Below are 17,665 nucleotides of genomic sequence, written 5' to 3'. Positions count from 1 at the left end.
ATTTTTCTCCGTTGCGTGTCGCTTCGTGTTGAATTTTCGTCGATGTTAAACCTAACGAAGACTATTGTATCGTTAAAAATTATTCTTTTATTTTGTACAAACAAAATAAATATATTGAAAAATATAAGAACAATAAAAAATTATACTTCAGAAGTAAATTTAGTATCAAAAACGTATAATATTTGAGTAGCCCAAGACATAGCCAAAGATTGCAACGCCACAGCACTGGCGAAAATTTAAATTTGCCAACTGGAATTCTTTCGGATAATTGACGTTTCAGATAATTGACTTTCGGATAATGGACGTTCTACTGTATATATTTTGTATTTCAATCACACATTCTCACACACATCACACCTATAATACATTATATGTATTATAAGTGTGATATGTGTAGTAATTCTGACGTGTATATAAATACAATCGAACCTTCAAACAAAGGTCACTGGCATGAACATACAATTCGTACGGGAGATACTTTGTATACATTTCAATAACAATTATTCTATAAAAATTGAAATTATTTCATAAAAGATGTGTCCATTATTTGGGATTCGACTGTATTTTCTATTATAATTCAGCGGCGCGTTATCCTATACGCAAAAAAAGGCAATTGCCTGGAGTCCCTAACAACCGAGGTCCGAGAACGAATTTATAACAATATTTCCCCCAAAAATTATCAATTTGAAGTCAACACTGTACACGGCCTCTCAAATTCAAGTTTACCTCGGCTCGTGAAGCTATAACGCGCTACTGTTGTAGTTACTTAAAACATATTTGTATAAATCTTTTCATTTGTACAGTATAAATATACAAACCAATGCTGTAAACGATGATAATCCCCAAGATAAACGGATAAAGATAACGAGTGAACATACACTAACAAAACAGAATCCAAGTTTTAATACGAGTTCCATTTTTATAAATAATCCGACGTAAACTAGAAAACAAACAATATGCAACATATGAGAGTATACAAAAGGCAGAAGCACATCCCATTTTTCGTTGACATTTACGAAAAATTGCCAAAGTTCAATGTGTTTCTCCAGTGTTTCTTGTAAATCGTGTCTTAGGGAATCTCTTCGCAAATTCAATTGTGTTAAATCTTCAGACAGCTCGGCAAACCTTTTACTTATAATATATACGGCAATTGTCCATATTAAAATTAAATAAAACATTTGGCCGATGCTGTAAGCAATAACTAATGTATGGAACACGGAACAAATCAATGCTTCTGTATCGGTTCCATTTTGTTTCTTTATTTCCATAAAAAGTGAAAGGCTGACAATCATAGAGAACATGGGGATTAGTACTGAAATTACAAAAACACATTTTCTTGTGTATTTGTGTAATTTATCACATACTTTCGACTCTTCACAATAAGTACTTTTTATGTAATGCAAATACATTTTGTTCCTTTTCAGTATACTGTACTGACCAGCTATGTACTCCATAAAAAACAAGCTGATTATCGCTGCGTGTAAGGCGTGATCGTTATAAATACTAAGAACTCTCAGTGCATATATATGAAGATTGTATATTCTCAGTAGGTATAGAGCACACGCTATCCACAGAAAGATTTCGATAAAATTCTTATAAATTTTAAACAGGAACGATGGGATTTTCCTTTGTTTTTGGTTCCCTTCTATAACGCATTGACAGGAGATGCGTAAGTCAAATCCAAATACTTTTGCAGAATTAAACAATTGAGATAGAATGTATGCCAGGCATGAATACTCGTAATGCATTTGAGGCATTGTTATTAATGAATTCTGCATTTTTTTATGAATAATATAAAATCAATTCGTTAGGGTGAAATGAATTCTACGCCAGTGAGAGTGTTTGCCTCATCTCATCTGTATCTTCACAAATTGTGAGAAGAAATCATATGATTTCGATACTGACATTTCTGTTATAAAATAAAATTATGGCCAAATGTATGTGAAATATTCTAGATATTTTAATAGGAAATCCTAAATGGATGGCATTTTCGTGAGTCTATGACATTACTAAGCACGAGAGATGAACATAATAGATATTGGATTTTTCTGTTTAATTAATTAGCGTATTAGCTAGGCATTAAATTTAGCAGAGTATTGAGTAATAAACCTCTATTAGTAGCTAGAACACTTTAACTCTCTCCACCGCTGGGAAAATTTGGAAAAATCCCTTATTAGTGTACAGTACTGTACATTCTCATGACGTACTGTACTTTCACTGTGTGCCAAATTTCAACTTTCAACTCTTAACCGTCTGGGCTCTGCGCTTATTATTATTATTATGTTGGGTTTTGTGAGTTATACTCGGTTGACATCGTTAGCTGTGTACTATGCAGGACCAGAGTCGAGGCATAGAGACCAAAACAAGGCAAAAATTAAATGAGTGATTATTTTAATTAATTAATTAAAATATTAATACTACATACATTACGGAGCTAATTGGCTCAATTCGCATTCTTGATTAATGCGTTTAATTAAAATTCTTTAGAAATTTTATAGAGAAATTTTACTATCGTGCTTAATGACAGCTATAGAATGTCCAGAATTTTAATTAGAAATACAAACCAGAATGTGATCACATGCTCTTATCAAAATTACTTTTATATATACAGATCCATTAGCGAAAGTTTACTGACTAATGAATGAATGCTTGCAATACTGAACACCAAAGCCTTAACTAGAGCATTTGATACCAGGGGAAAACTTAAATATGGCGCCTTTTAGATAACCCTTTTATTAGTCTTTAACATATTTAAAAACATAAACATAATTTAAACACTTTGTGTTAATATAATTTGTTTTAATCGTACGTGACGGTTTTCTACAAATTTATCCATTTGTCCATGTAGCAATTTAGAAATTTTGGTTCCCTGGGTTCGTGCCTCCTTTGTCTCTTCCTTTCCACCGGTTCTGATGAACACAACACTAAATGATCGAAATGCAACTATATTTGGTACGGTGATATGTAAGCATATGCGACATACATTTACATAAAAACACATAATTAAAAGCCAGTAACGCTTGTATATCACGAGGAATACTCTTTATACATTTCTTTATTTTTGTTCTCATAAATGCGGCTATGCTGCCATACCTTACTAAGAATTTCTCTCTCTTTTCTTTTTGTGGTAGATAGTTACTTTTTTTCATCTACAATGTTGCCATTTATAAAAAAAAAAACTTATTAAGTGTTTCAGATATAATAGACAATAAGAATAAAATGAAAAATATTTATTCCTTAAGCAATATTACGTAAAAAAAAGAAGAAAATAGTACAAAAAGTATTATTTTAGTCAATTGGACTAACAATTTGGCAAGGTACTGTAGACTCTACATTGACCTCGGTCATATCCTTATAAAGCATGTGTCCTTTAAATATAAAGCTGTGATTACCTGTAGGGCTGCGGCTGCAAGAAGAGTGAAGGGTCGAGAGGATGGTAAGTGGGTGGTATCGACACCTAGACAGACCCTACGATTACAAGAAACCATTTAATTGACACAAGATTTCCGCCATCTTGAAAGTTCAGAGCCAGTGGCGGTTTCTGGGTCGTCTTCCTCTTTCCATAGTCCCAAATAAAAGAGTGTCGGTGGATCGTGAATGAAAGTTTTTTTGATGTCTTAAAGGTTCTGGGACAATGCGGTCGTATTTGTTGATGGAAAAATTCGATCCGTGGAAGGAAAATGAAGATGAAGATAAGCACGAGACATACACAACCAGTGCCGGCCCGAGGCAAGTTTTAGGATGGAGCAAGATCCCATTATGGCGCTCCCTTAGTTGCCCCTAATTTATACCCTTTAATTTTCTCTACCACTGAGGCGCCTCCTAGGACTTAGCGCCTGGAGCGACTGCTCCGTTCGCCCTATGGTAGGGCCGGCTCTGTACACAACAATTAGTCCGACACTTGAAATTTTTAGGAGAAGCTATCGTGTCCTTACAATTCAGAGTATTTATTATTATCTGCCCCACAATCGCCCATTCCGATTGGTCCGCATTCCTTCTGCTCACTTTCTGAGTGTTCGGTCACTCATTACATTTCTATTCCCAATAAATAAACCATAACAAAAAGTAAGCAAGAGATACATAACATTTTCTGGAATTAAAGACCCAAATAAAGAAAAACAATCTTAGCACCAAAGTTTCTTTGGCTGTCATTTGACGATCGGTTGAATAAATTACCATACCGGGGGACAGGGACCCAGAGGTTGGCTTTTGAGAAGCATTTGCTTGTGTTGTCAGTCGTGTAATTTATAGAGCATGCAAATGGAATGTAGATAGGCTGTTGGATGTAATGATCGTGTCGTTGCTGGAACCGGTGTGATTAGTATGAGGGATCTTGTTATTTCAATGATTGGATGTGAAGTGTTTGTATAACAAGGATGAAAAATTTTTTAAAAAATCTTTCTTGTCTTAAAATAAGCCAGCTTTCCCGGCAACAATTAAAATTTCGGTGGAGCCATCTGTTATCATATTTTATTTAACAAAGTTTTTTTATTCTTTTAACTGTTATAAAATGGCAGAAATCTTAATTTTGAAAGTAAGGATGAGTTTTACAAGAAAAAAAAATGTAAATGCTAATAACGAGTAAAATCGTCATTAAGTCCGATCATACTGGAGATAAACACGACCCCCATTATTTAAAAAAACAAAATTTATGCATATAACAAAGAAAAACACGAAAATATTTTAAAATATAACTGTTAATTATAAAAAATAACTAATTAAAAAGTTTGGGAAGTAATAGCATATGTGCATAGTAAGTTAAACGCTGTTTTATTTCGTCAATGTGCCATACTGTAAGGGACAGGAAATTTGTACAAAGTTGGTCAGGAGAAGTCAGGGAATCCAAAACAAAAATTTTAGTAGGAACCCTTGTATATTGCAAGAAATGTAAAAGAAACATTTATGTTTAATGCTGTAAATGACAGAAAACACTAATCAACCACATCGATTACTTCCAAACACCGGTCGAATGGCATTGGACATGTCTTTTGTAAAAAAATTGCCCAATGATCTACCCAGTGTTAAGCATTAACGGGATTCCGCAAAAGCCTCTAGGAGCGGAACCCCCTGAAAAAGTTATCTTCTGGATTGTGCGACCCCTGAAAAATCACGGGTCGCACAATCCAGAAGCTAACTTTGATAAAATCTGTTATATCGAATGCAGAAACAAGCACCATTCTTATAAAGACTTTATTTGTGACTGAAAAGTTTGAATTTCTTCTAAAATTTACGACTCTCCGTCGCATTTTAACATAAACAAAAGTGTGTCTTGCTACAGACATTTTTTTCCCTTACTGTTTAAAACAAACAAAATTTTTTTATAAATTAACTGAATTTCGTGACACTTCGGATCTCACAATTACGTATAATTATTACAGATTATGCACGGGAATAATTGTGAATGTTAATTTTCTTCATTAACTTGTTCGTTAATATTTTTTTCGGGGTTTTTCAATCGTTCTAATCAGTGGCCGAACGGTTAAGTCGACGGACTACCCCTCTGGAGGTCCGAGATCCAATCCGAAATATCCAGGATGTTTCCGGGGTTGGTTTGTTTCAAATACGTAGGGCTCCGTTCTCGTCACTCATCCCGATCTGACGCATAACGGGCTGGCAAAGAAAGGCCGTCTTAGACGGAAAGATTTAAGAAATAACAACAAGGGTCGATCCATACGATAAAATATTTTCTTGCAACTGATTGCATTCTCACATGATATGATTCGTAGTCACTGTGTATAATACGATATTATACTGTAAAAAATAAAAAAGTCGAAGTGTCTGTTAGTAAAAATATCATGGAAAGATTAAGAGGATTAAATTTTATAAAATGACTCTGAAAGTTATCTAAAGATTAAGAAAATACTATATTTTAAATATAGTTATATACAGTAGAGCGTCGATTATCCGAATCGATTGGGATTGTAGTTGTTCGGAAGTTCGATGTTCGGATAACCGATTATGCACGAAAAAATATATTAATTTATCCCATCTTGACATTTTTCTCCGTTGCGTGTCGCTTCGCGTTGAATTTTCGTCGATGTTAAGCCTAACGAAGACTATTGTATCGTTAAAAATTATTTTTTTATTTTGTACGAACAAAATAAATATACTGTATTGAAAAATATAAAAACAATAAAAAATTATACTTCAGAAGTTAATTTAGTATCAAAAACGTAAAATATTTGAGTAGCCCAAGACATAGCCAAAGATTGCAGCGCCACATCGCTGACGAAAAGTTAAATTTGCCGACTGGAATTCTTTCGGATGATTGACTTTCGGATAATCGACGCTCTATTGTATCTTCTATCTCTTTACTTTGTTCACATTTTTCGAAAGATAAGTGCTCAATTCTTTTTATCTCTTTATTTAAATATTGTAGTTCTTTAACTAAAGCACTACTTACGGTTGTAACTGGAATTAAAGGATAGATTATGGCGTCAATGTTTCGCTCGAGCGGAAGGCGTTTCTAAACTATGATGCAGTGACGTGTAATGCAGTGATGTAGCTGCTCGTGACGTCATTTTCGATACACTCTCGCTGCATAAGGAAACGCGGCCTTGCTAAACAAGCGATCAGTAAAAAAAAATCTTAGCTGTTCACTGTATGAACCCGAACCTGAACTAATTAGAGCTGCAGTACAAGGAGTTTGCCACCAAAAATAGTCTATAAGAAGCGACAAGAAGAGCACAAAGATTGTGCAGTACTGTTAATGGAAAGAGAACAGAGTAACTGTGAAATAACATTAACTACTATGTACAAAATTAAATAATAAATGGTTTTTTTAAGTTTGTATTATAGTGTCTCTAATTATAGAGAGGTTGCGGCCGACGTTTTCAACGCGAAAACGTGTCCGTCGGACGTTCAGCTCCGCCTTCCTGTGAGCCTAGAAGTTTAACAATGGCGTTTGGAACGTCAGTAGAATCATGCTCGAGGTTCCAAACGCCATCGTCAAACTTATAGGCTTACAGGAAAGCGGCGCTGAACGTCCGACGTACACGTTTCCGCGTTGAAAACTTCGGCCTCGACCTCTCTTATAACAGCATGAATGTACTATGATAAAAAAATTTATAATTACATTTTAATCATGAATTTTTCTGCGTAAGTAATCTGAGTTTTTAAAATCCCCATCTGGGTTTTTTCCCATCCAGACCCAAGTTTTTTCATTTGTCGCCAGTGGCAACTCTGGATTTAACCTTCAAAATTATTGGTTATGCTCGTGCAGAAATGAGACAACGTCTGTGAATAGACGGCGTGTCGACGACACCCATCAAATATAGTTGGACCTATTTTTGTCTTTTTTTATTTATTATTATTATTATTATTATTTATTTTTAAAATAGCTTCTATTCTACACGAACATTTCCTTCGACAGATGACGCGGTAGACGATTCGAAACTAGAGTAAGCATCCGTTAGAGGTCGCAGAACGTCGAACATTTATCGTCTGACGTTTATCTTGTTAGTCACGAAAATTCTTCTATTTAATGCGAATTCGTAAGAATAATGGAATATTCAAAAGGTATGTTATAACTGTTGCTTTATTAAATTCGACTTTTGTTTAAATAAATCATTTAAAACATATTATTCGCAATAATAGATGATAAGAGACGAATTAGAATCGTCTGCTACTTAGTCGCCATCTTTAATTTGTTATTTCAGAACCTGTATACGTAAATAGCCCCTTTGTATTTATTTTTTAAAGACAATTAGCAGCAGAACGTGATGCATAATATTATAATAATGCAACATTTTAATTACAGTCGACTCCCCTATAACACTGTTGATTATTCCGTTTTATAAGAATTCCATGTTGTATGAGTCACTTAGATTTTACAAATACGTGTGCCAGGCTGTGAATGGCTCACGTATTTGTAAAATCTAAGTGACTCGCACAACATGGAATTCATATAAAACGGAATAATCAACAGTGTTATAGGGGAGTCGACTGTAATTAATATGTTGCATTACGACTGTACGTGAGCCATTCACAGCCTGGCACACGTATTTGTAAAATCTAAGTGACTCATACAACATGGAATTCATATAAAATGGAATAATCAACAGTGTTATAGGGGGTCGACTGTAGTCATCAAAGGGATAGTAGTAGTAGTAGTATAGTAGTAGTAGTAGTAAGACAGGTATCACAACCTGTGTTATGGAAAAAGGGGGGAAGATGGGGTGGGGTGAGAAAGGAAAGAGGATGAAAAAAAAAAAGGGTTGGGATCCATCAAAGGGGTAGGATGTGAACTCTGAATGGGGGGTTTTCAACCCATTCCAGAAATTGTAGAACCCTATTGACCATGTCTAAAAGTAAACAAAGTCTGAGGCAAGTAAATATTACTTCAAAACAGTATTATATTTAAATTAAAATTGATGATAAAGAAACTTTCATTTTGTTTTTTATTAAATTTAATTTTTTAGGAGCAGTAATCCCATCTTTGGCTAGCCATTCACTGCCTAATTTTCTAGAACCATTTAAAGTTTAATTAAATTATTTTTTAACATTTTTTCCCTTTGTGTTTTATTAAATACAATTTTTTAAGAGCATTATCTTTGGCTAGCCTTTTGCTGCCTAATTTTCTAGAACCATTTAACCATTTAAAGTTTAATTAAATTATTTTTTTTAAACATTTTTATTAAGTTTTTTCCCCTTTATAAAATTCTATACATAGGATCTCTTTATACAATAGGCTATATATATAAAATATACAGGGTGTTTCGAAACTCGTGGGAAAAAATGTGATAGACCAAGGGTGGGCAACCTTTTTTATAACATGGGCCAGAATAAATTTTACGTTTTTTCCATAGTAGTTAATTGACACCTTGTGACCTGTAAATTTTTAGTTTGCAAATATGAAATAAATAAATAAAAAGAAATTAATTACTACAGTCGACCCCCCCGTATAACACTGTTGATTATTCCGTTTTATATGAATTCCTTGTTGTACGAGTCATTTAGATTTTACAAATGCGTGTGCCAAACTGTGAACGGCTCACCTATTTGTAAAATCTAAGTGACTTTAAACACAATAAAAACAGTCCTATGTAGTTGGATACGACAGACATTACATTTTCTAATTGCATAGCTTTTGCACATAGATTTTCTTGATGGATGATGCGATGAGATATAAATAATTTACAAACATTCTGTTCTCCCATTTTTTGTTTGAATAAGGAAATGACTCCCTTATTTTTTCCTGTCATTGCTGCCGCAACACTTCAGAAAATAATATTCAATTTAAACTAGACGAATTACATTGAAAAATATTTATCTATAATTTCTTCTAAACATCTCGCGGGCCGGATAGAAACTTTTCGCGAGCTGTAGCTGGCCCGCAGGCCAGGGGTTGCCCACCGTTGTGATAGACTAACATTTGAATAAGCAATTTTCACCATACAGTGCATGGGCGGAGAGCAAGCAGTGAACCGCTAGACAGCACTGCAATGGAAAGCATAAAGCGTGAGTTTTCTTACACGTCATCATTTCTATCATGGATTTCAGAAGACATGGCAATTGTACAGTAATCAGGAAAAGGCGTACATTGCTGTTTTGAGCAGTTTCTGTAATTTTGCCACACATGCTGTCAATAAAATTATTTAGTACCAGCTCTGTTCATTTGATGTTTCGTTCTTTTATGTGACAGTAACAGATACCTCCTAGCGGTTCACCGCTTGCTCTCTGCTCATGCATTGTATGGTGAAAATTGCTTGTTTAGATGTTTTCTATCACCCCTTAAATTTTTACCCATGAGTTGCAAAACACTCCTGTATTTCAAAATTATTTTGTATGGAGCATTAACTTCATGTAAAAACCCTGTAGAAAATTTTAAAAAATCAAAAATATTTAATTTAAATATAAATAAGAGTTTTTTGAGTAATTGTAGACACTTCTGAATAGTATTGAGTAAACAAAGCAAAAATAAGAGAGGAATGTTGCACTTTCTTCTCTAAAAAAAGTGTCAAAGAAATGGAGATGATGGTCAAATTAAATTTAGTTTTATGTATAAACAGTAATATATCCTTAACAATAATTTTATGAGACAATATAGTTATTTAAAGAAACATGACTGATACACACAATGTTTTTCGTATCAATTATTAACACAACTTCCACGTTCTACCAGAAGTTGAAGAAGGTCCAATCAGGTGACTTGCCTCAGGCTTTGTCTACTTTTAGACACAGTCAATACCAGCAAAAAAGTCAAAGGACCCATATTTGTATATGTGACCCATCATGAGATATTTGCTTACAAAGATCAGTTTCTACCATGAATCAGTATACTGTGTAATCTCCATACCATGTGTGTGTGCGCACAGAGAATAGGCAATATAAGGTGCAAACGACAGTGAGAATTTTGTTATTTAATATAACTTAAGTGTATCTTAACATGAATTCTTGGATGCCATTTATATTATGTGAATGTTAATTAGTGCAGTGCAATTAGTGCAGTTTTTATTAATTAATTTGATTTAAATTCAATTGGACGTATATCAAAAAACAGAAGTAATATCTTTCCCTCATATGCATTGAAATCTAATTTAAATAACATCGTCGTCACTGGTTTGTGTTGTGATGTCTAATGATGTGAGGTGATCTTGGCGCCACTAACTAATCAGTAGACTTGTCTTTGATTTGTTAGGCTGTCGTCTTTCTTTAACAAAGGGAGTATATAGAATTGACTGTCTGTGTCTTTCTAATCTGTGGCTGGCTCTTGCTGCGTAGCTTGTTCAGCAGCCGAGTTATTGTATTGTAACTGGGGCAAATAAGGAGTTCAAAATTTTGTTTGTTAACCAAATTGTTCGATAACTGAGGTATTCGAAACCCAAGGTTTCACTGTATCTTGACTTAGACTGTACTATGGCTTGAGTAAATTGTGCATTTGCATGGGTGCTGCTAACAAATACAGCAGATTAGGATATTCATGCTCTGTCTTCTGGGTAAAAAACAAAAGAAATCTCAGAAGTTTGGAAGTAAACATGAAAAAATTACTGTGTTAATTTTTACATTACTCCAATGGTGTTAGTGCATATGACACCAGAAGTCACATGCCAACAGAAAATAAACATGCATCAATGGGAGTTAATAGTCAGAGATGGGGAACATTGTTTTAATTTCCAGAAGAATCATAGCTCTTAGTTTGGTCCTGATTTTAACTAGGTCAAATTATTCAAGGTCTAGATTAGGGGTATTTAGCCCGCGGTTATTGGGCCGCAAGTTCCAATGCGGCCCAATAAACGTGTAAAGAAAACCGACGAAGCTTTTCGTTTTATTTTATTTATTTATTTCAACAGCCTAAATTCAAAAAAAGAAGTTTTACAAAGTTGTAAACCTTTATATATATTTTATTTTTGAGTGGAAAGGAACTATTTTCAAATACTTGGAAATATGTGAATGAGGAAAGAATACTAAATAAAGCTAAAGTTGAGACTCAAAGGATTATAGACCCAAATTCGGGAGGGGAGAAAGGCCAAAAGATACATAGTAGTGAGAAAAATTAAATAGACCTTCTGTTATGCAAACATGGACCCTTAATTTTCCAACCTTCCTCACTTCTTTATCTTTTGTCCTTTCTCTCCTTTTCCCGCATTTGGGTCTATAATCCTTTGAGTCCCAACTCCAGTTTATTTAATATTCCTTCTAGCGTTGCATGATTTGGCTACTTTGCGCCAAAGTTGGCTATCCTTTGTTTAGTTTGGCGTAAGAAATACCATTTGGCGCATTGGCTACTTTTTGGGCTACATATTATTTATAAATATATTAGACGAATAAAAATGCACTTTAAAATGGTAAAATGAATAAAAAAGACTTTAAAATGGTGACTAATTAAAATGGGTTTTAATTAGAGACCCAAATAAAACAAATATTTGTGTTTTTCAAATAAATTTTTGTTTGTCTCCTTTATAATAAATGAATTTATCTATTTCGTAGTAAAAATTGAAAGTATCTGTAGAAGTAATTTTTTAAAACATCCTTTTTCCCAATAAAGATTTATTATTACTATAATCTAGCCAAGTTAATTCTGAAACATACAAGTATATTTAAGGATTGGGCCATAAGTATATTATATATACTTGTGGCCCAAAACTTCATGACATCTTGCAATGTGGCCCATAGAAACAAAAAGGTTGGACACCCCTGGTCTAGATGATAGCATTTATTATCATTTATACATTAATGGAAGTCATTGAACAGAAACAAATGAATTATTCTGCTCAAAATTGCATCTAAAGAAACCAGCAAACTCTTTATCATTTTTTGTGAACTACATGATTTTGATGGCCTGTTTATGAATAATTAATAAGTGCTTCAGGAAAGAGGTGGAAGTCTTCACACCTTTTTCCTGAACTGAAAATGTGGCTAGGAGGGCTGAGGTTCAACACTAATGACCATCTTCAAAACAATGTTAAGGCCCATCTCAAGTTGCTGGCAGCAACAGTCTATAAAGTGGAGATTGCAAAGCTCATCCACAGATATGACAAATGCTTCAATCTTCATGGTGATTATGTCGAAAAGTAACAATGTTTGTACCTAACTTTTGGTAATAAATTAATTTTGTTATTTACACTTGTCGTTGTTTTATGGACCGTCGGAGGTTGGAAACAAAACCACCCTTGTATTACACATAATATAATCATTTAAGATAAAATTTTAAAAATGAAAAACATATTAAAATTATATTTTATATGTACAGTGGTAAACAAATTATTGATGATAAAAATATTTCTTTTTATAGCAATGAAAGAAGAATTGATCATCAGCCCTGACTGGGATTATGAATGTGACGACGAATCCACACAAGAATTTGAGATTTCCAATAGAAACTTTAAAGTTGAAAGTGAAAAATATAATGATGTTACAATTGAAGATAATGTAAAAGTGAGTAAAATATTTTTGATAAATAATACAAAATTTTATATAAGTAATAGAAAACTTTTTTAAAACTTGTTACTGTTGAAATTATAAGCATTAACTTATTTATACATATATATCCACATTATATCCACTTCCTGAATAACTACTATTTGTAATGATTTAATATATACAGAGTACTTTAATAAATAATAATTTCAAATCAAAAAGACTAGTGTCATTTTTTGATTTGAAGCATTCTTATCTATATATATAACCCATTCAACGAATGTCTGTTCCGTAACCGTTTGATAATGGACACTAGAGGCGCCCTATCGTGTGTCATATTTCAAACATTCAAATTAACAATTTTAATTCTTATTTAAATTAACAATATACATTTTTATTATTCATTTCGCCAATAAATTATTATTTGGTTAATATAACAATATAAATAATTCAGTATATTTGTAACAGGAATTTATTATTTCAGGGGCTTATATCTCTTGAAGGGTCGCGAGTAGGGGTATGGTTCCTTTGACTTTATTGTTAGTACAGGGGTCTACGGTTTGGGAGGGTCGCCACCTCTTCATTCGGAGGGTAAATCTTACCATTCGGACTTTAACAGAGCTGTAGAGCATATTGATATGAACAAAAAAGTCAAAGGAACTGTGCCTCATGGAAATTTGTAAAGAACGCCCACTAGGGGCCTCCCAAGCTACTAGTTGAGTTATAAATGATTTAAAAATATGACGTCACTTCATGTTTAGTGAAATGCAATTTGATGTATGAAAATATTTGTTGATAATTGCACATTGGTTTGATATCTGTTACTTATTATCTGAAATTTTATTAATGTGTCACTTGGATTTTTTATAAAAATACATGGCTTAACAATGTATGCTTCAGGCTGGTGGTAAGTTTCACAATTAGCCAAAATTTGCATATTCAAAAATGTTCTTGGCACATCTTTGAATATGGAGTGTTTTAAACATTTGAATGTACTGCTAATTTCAATGCTAATTTCCATATTCGAATATCTTTGAATAATATGAAACTTTTGACTTGCTAAGTTGAACTTGAAAGTATTATTTTGTATTTGTTAATTATTTGTATTTGTTTGTTAACAACAATTAGTTCATGTTGACTGAAGTGATTATTATTTAATAATGTCTGAATTTATGTTTTTGGAATATGCTGATATACATTGAAAGCTTGCGGAAATGCACTTGAAGCGAGACAACTGTAAGAAGAAACTTTCACTGGCAGAAGAGTGCCTAATCACTAAACTTTCAGTGCTGTCAATAGATATCAGAGAGAAAAGGGACAGTTATACCCTAGTAAAAGTGGAGGATGGCAACCAGAATATCCAAGACTTGGCTTTTCAGTTGGTAGAAAATGATCCTGGCACAACTACTAGGAAGATTGGTTCTATTATTGGGGGGTTAACCACACGACGGTTTGGCATACTTTGCCTGATGTGACATTTGTCATTGTATAACCTCTATGGCAAAAAATGAGTAGTAATGAAAAAATTTATAAACAAATAGTGGATACATGTAACATTCTATAAAATATAATTGCATGATAAAAATGTTGTGAATATTTAAAAACAGGAAAATGAGTGATTTCTGTAGCAATGTGAAACATATTCATTTGTTGGCTTTAAGAGAATGAGAGTTATAGGATTCAAATTTAAAACATTTGAATTTTGTGCACTCATCTGTAATTGGATGGCAGAATGATATTTCTCACATGAACTGAATATGTGTAAAAAAGATTCAATGTATGAATGGCAGAAACAGACTATAGGTCATTTTTAAAAAAATTAGCACTTGCAATCATGTGAAGAAGCTACAAAGTTTATAAAGCATAAATCCTGAAAATGATCAAATTGCAAAATATGCAGTTAAAATCATAAACATGCATATTATAAGCATTATTGGACAACTTTAATTTAATCTACTTGGACTCAAATCTTGTTTATACCAAGATTTCAACATCATAATATTTAAGGGGAAAAAATGCACATGCATACAAGTTCAGTCCTTAATTATAATAAATAAGTGTTTTAAAATTATGTATAAATGTCTTAACAATTCATAATTTATGTATTAAGTAATAAGTGTACTTTTTTTTATTTATTTATTTAACAGCTGAATTATTACATCTTTGAATTTTTATTTAAAAATAATATAAGATATTCAAAAGATAATTTTTTAAAAAGCATGTCCTTTTTGATATCTTTCTTGGCTCTTCTTGATGGTCCTACTACTATTTTTATTGTCCATTATGTGAGTTGAGTCAGTGCCAACTTGTAGTGAACCAGTGGATAGCACTGTATAAGTACTGTTTAGTTGTCAATTACCAGATGATATACTTTTGAGAGGCTCATCCCAATTTCTGATGTTAGAGCCTATTATGAGATGGCACTCATCTCATAGTAGGCTCTTTTTGCATTGTTCTTTCACTGGTGGCAGCCCTAGGATTTGTCAGGCTCTAGACAAAAGTTTATTTTTGAGATCCATTAAAACAGCAGTACTATAGGGTTCACTCAGGACTGAACAGTTTTTTTTTTGATGCCTTGCGATTGTGTAGTCACATTTCAATAATGCTTGATGTAAAACATACCTTGGTTGACTGCTACATCACAAAACAATTTTTGTTTGTGTTTCATGCTTATCCTTTCATTTTATACAATATTTCACATAAGTATTTAATCTTCAGTAATATCAACACACACTTACTAAAACACCTTTTCTTGCAGCCGACGCTTTATTATAACGTAGGTGGTGCGCTAGCCACCTACGTTCTAGCGGACCAGCAAGACGTCAATGTTGAATGGGACCAAGCAAGACTAATGCAGATAGTTCGAGACAGGAGACACCGACATTACGCGGAAGCCTGGCAGATTTGTAAGGCAAAGCATAAAGGCCTTGCAGTCAACTTCCGGGAATCGACAAAAATATCGGCAGCATGGTCCTCTAGCTTTCTTCAATTATTAATATAAAATTAATAATTGAAGAAAGTAGTTAATATGTATCTCAAGTTATATTTTTTGAACGATGTAGGGAGATGGCATCTTTAAGTATTTATATTTAGATAGTTATGTAACCTTTTATATTTCCGGTTACACTGACGTCATGTACAACGGATTATAAGCGAGTTCGAAAGATTTGAAAAACAGTTATTCGTACTAAGCGTTCGATTTACGATTGTGGTGTTTATTTTGTTACTTAGTTAATTTTATTTTTTTGAGAAAGGTCTTTTAACAAGACCGAAAACGTTTGAAAGTTGTTATAATAAAGCGTCGGCTGCAAGAAAAGGTGTTTTAGTAAGTGTGTTGATATTACAATATGCAGTCTAGAAAGAATTAATCTTCAGTAAATTGACCTGTGTATTATTCTATATAAGAAATCAATAGAATTACAGTATCTCTAGTTTTAATAATTGTGTTCATTCTTATTACTGCCAAGTCCACTTACAGTATACAGTTGTTCCTCGATAATCCGACAGGTATGGGACCAAAGGTGTGTCGGATTACCAAAAGTGTCCAGATTACCGAAAATAATTACATATTTCGCATTGTGTTGCTAGCAGTAACTTACAATATTCTCTACTTCAAACTTTTTGAACAGAACTGCTCACATAAAACACACGAAATATGTGTCATTGAGTAAGAATTGGATGGGAAGATTCACATCGCGACATGCTTCTGTGCAAGCAGACACGTAACGGGGACGGGAGGTGCGTCGGACTACTGAGCATGTCGGATTAAAAAACGTCAGACTATCGAGGGACAACTGTATTTGAATACTTTTGGAGATTTTGTTATGCTGTTTGAAAATAATTATGTTTGTCAACTTAATTTTATTTTGAAAATGTTGCTGAGAAAACTTGTGTTAAATTCTTAGCGGATTAATATTCATTGGAAATTCTGGCCAAGCAGTGTTGTTAGGCAGCAGAACAAACAAATAGAAATTAGACTTATTAGACTTTTTGTCACTGAAGATCACAGCTGATCAGTTTTAATGTGGCTAAGTTTAAATTAATTATATTATAGATTTAGATAAAACAGACATATACTAGATACTGGTTAACTACATGAGACAATTAACTGAATAACCCAAATCCAGCAGAAAGAACATATGTGAAGAACTCATTTTAACATAGCAAATGTTTTTTTCTATCATGAATGGACCTCTTCAGGCTAATGTTTCGAAATAGAACTGCACATTTTAGAACATTCAGAGATGTATTCTCTGTTAATTCTTGATATATTTACAAATTCTTTGCTGAAGCCATCTTTGACAATTAGCAAGCAGCTCCATTTTCAAACTTGAATGTGCAGTTCTATTTCTGAATATTAGCATAAAGATATTCATCCAGGATGGAGGAAAATGTTTGCTGTGTTAAATTGAGTTTTCTGTGTGTTCTTTCTGCTGGTTTTGGGTTATTGAGTTAGTTGTCTTATGAGTTAGATCAGTTAGATAAATGTCATAATAAAGAATTTTTTTATACTTTTATAGAGTACAAATGCAACTCTGAATGAAGTGGTTGGGATGTAATTTAGAGCTGTAGACCATGCTCACAGGAGTAAAAATGTTAAAAGGAACTTATAGTCTGTATGTGATCTTTTGCAAGATAGGCTTATTTTGGGTGTTATTATACTGGACTTTTGAAGACCCTCAAAAATGGAGTAAAATTTAAAAGTGAAAAAATTGAGAACTGTTTCTCAAAACAATGCTGAAAATCAACTGTTTTCCCACTTTATTATAGATGGCTAAAATCTCAAAACATGAGAAATGCCATTGCA

The 17,665-nt window shown here is 33.2% G+C and overlaps 1 protein-coding gene across 4 annotated transcripts in view; it reads left to right on the top strand.

Moving 5' to 3' along the window:
- Positions 1–7,383: 7,383 nt before the first annotated feature.
- Positions 7,384–17,665, top strand: part of LOC111631150 (tigger transposable element-derived protein 1-like) — a 30,365-nt gene continuing 20,083 nt past the window's right edge. For all 4 annotated transcript variants that reach the window (XR_002757648.1, XM_023375350.1, XM_023375352.1 and 1 more), the window contains exons 1-2: positions 7,384–7,518; positions 12,734–12,876. Coding sequence is in view for 3 of the 4 variants with exons in the window: in XM_023375350.1 (XP_023231118.1) it covers positions 7,503–7,518; positions 12,734–12,876 (159 nt within the window). In the remaining variant the exon portion in view is untranslated. The remainder of the gene's footprint in view (positions 7,519–12,733; positions 12,877–17,665) is intronic.

The sequence above is a fragment of the Centruroides sculpturatus genome, unplaced genomic scaffold (assembly GCF_000671375.1).
Source record: "Centruroides sculpturatus isolate CEXI.00-Female unplaced genomic scaffold, Cexi_2.0 scaffold641, whole genome shotgun sequence".
In the NCBI taxonomy this organism is placed as follows: domain Eukaryota; kingdom Metazoa; phylum Arthropoda; class Arachnida; order Scorpiones; family Buthidae; genus Centruroides; species Centruroides sculpturatus.
Note: the sequence above shows the minus strand (reverse complement) of the source record. Positions and strands in the feature narration are given on the sequence as shown.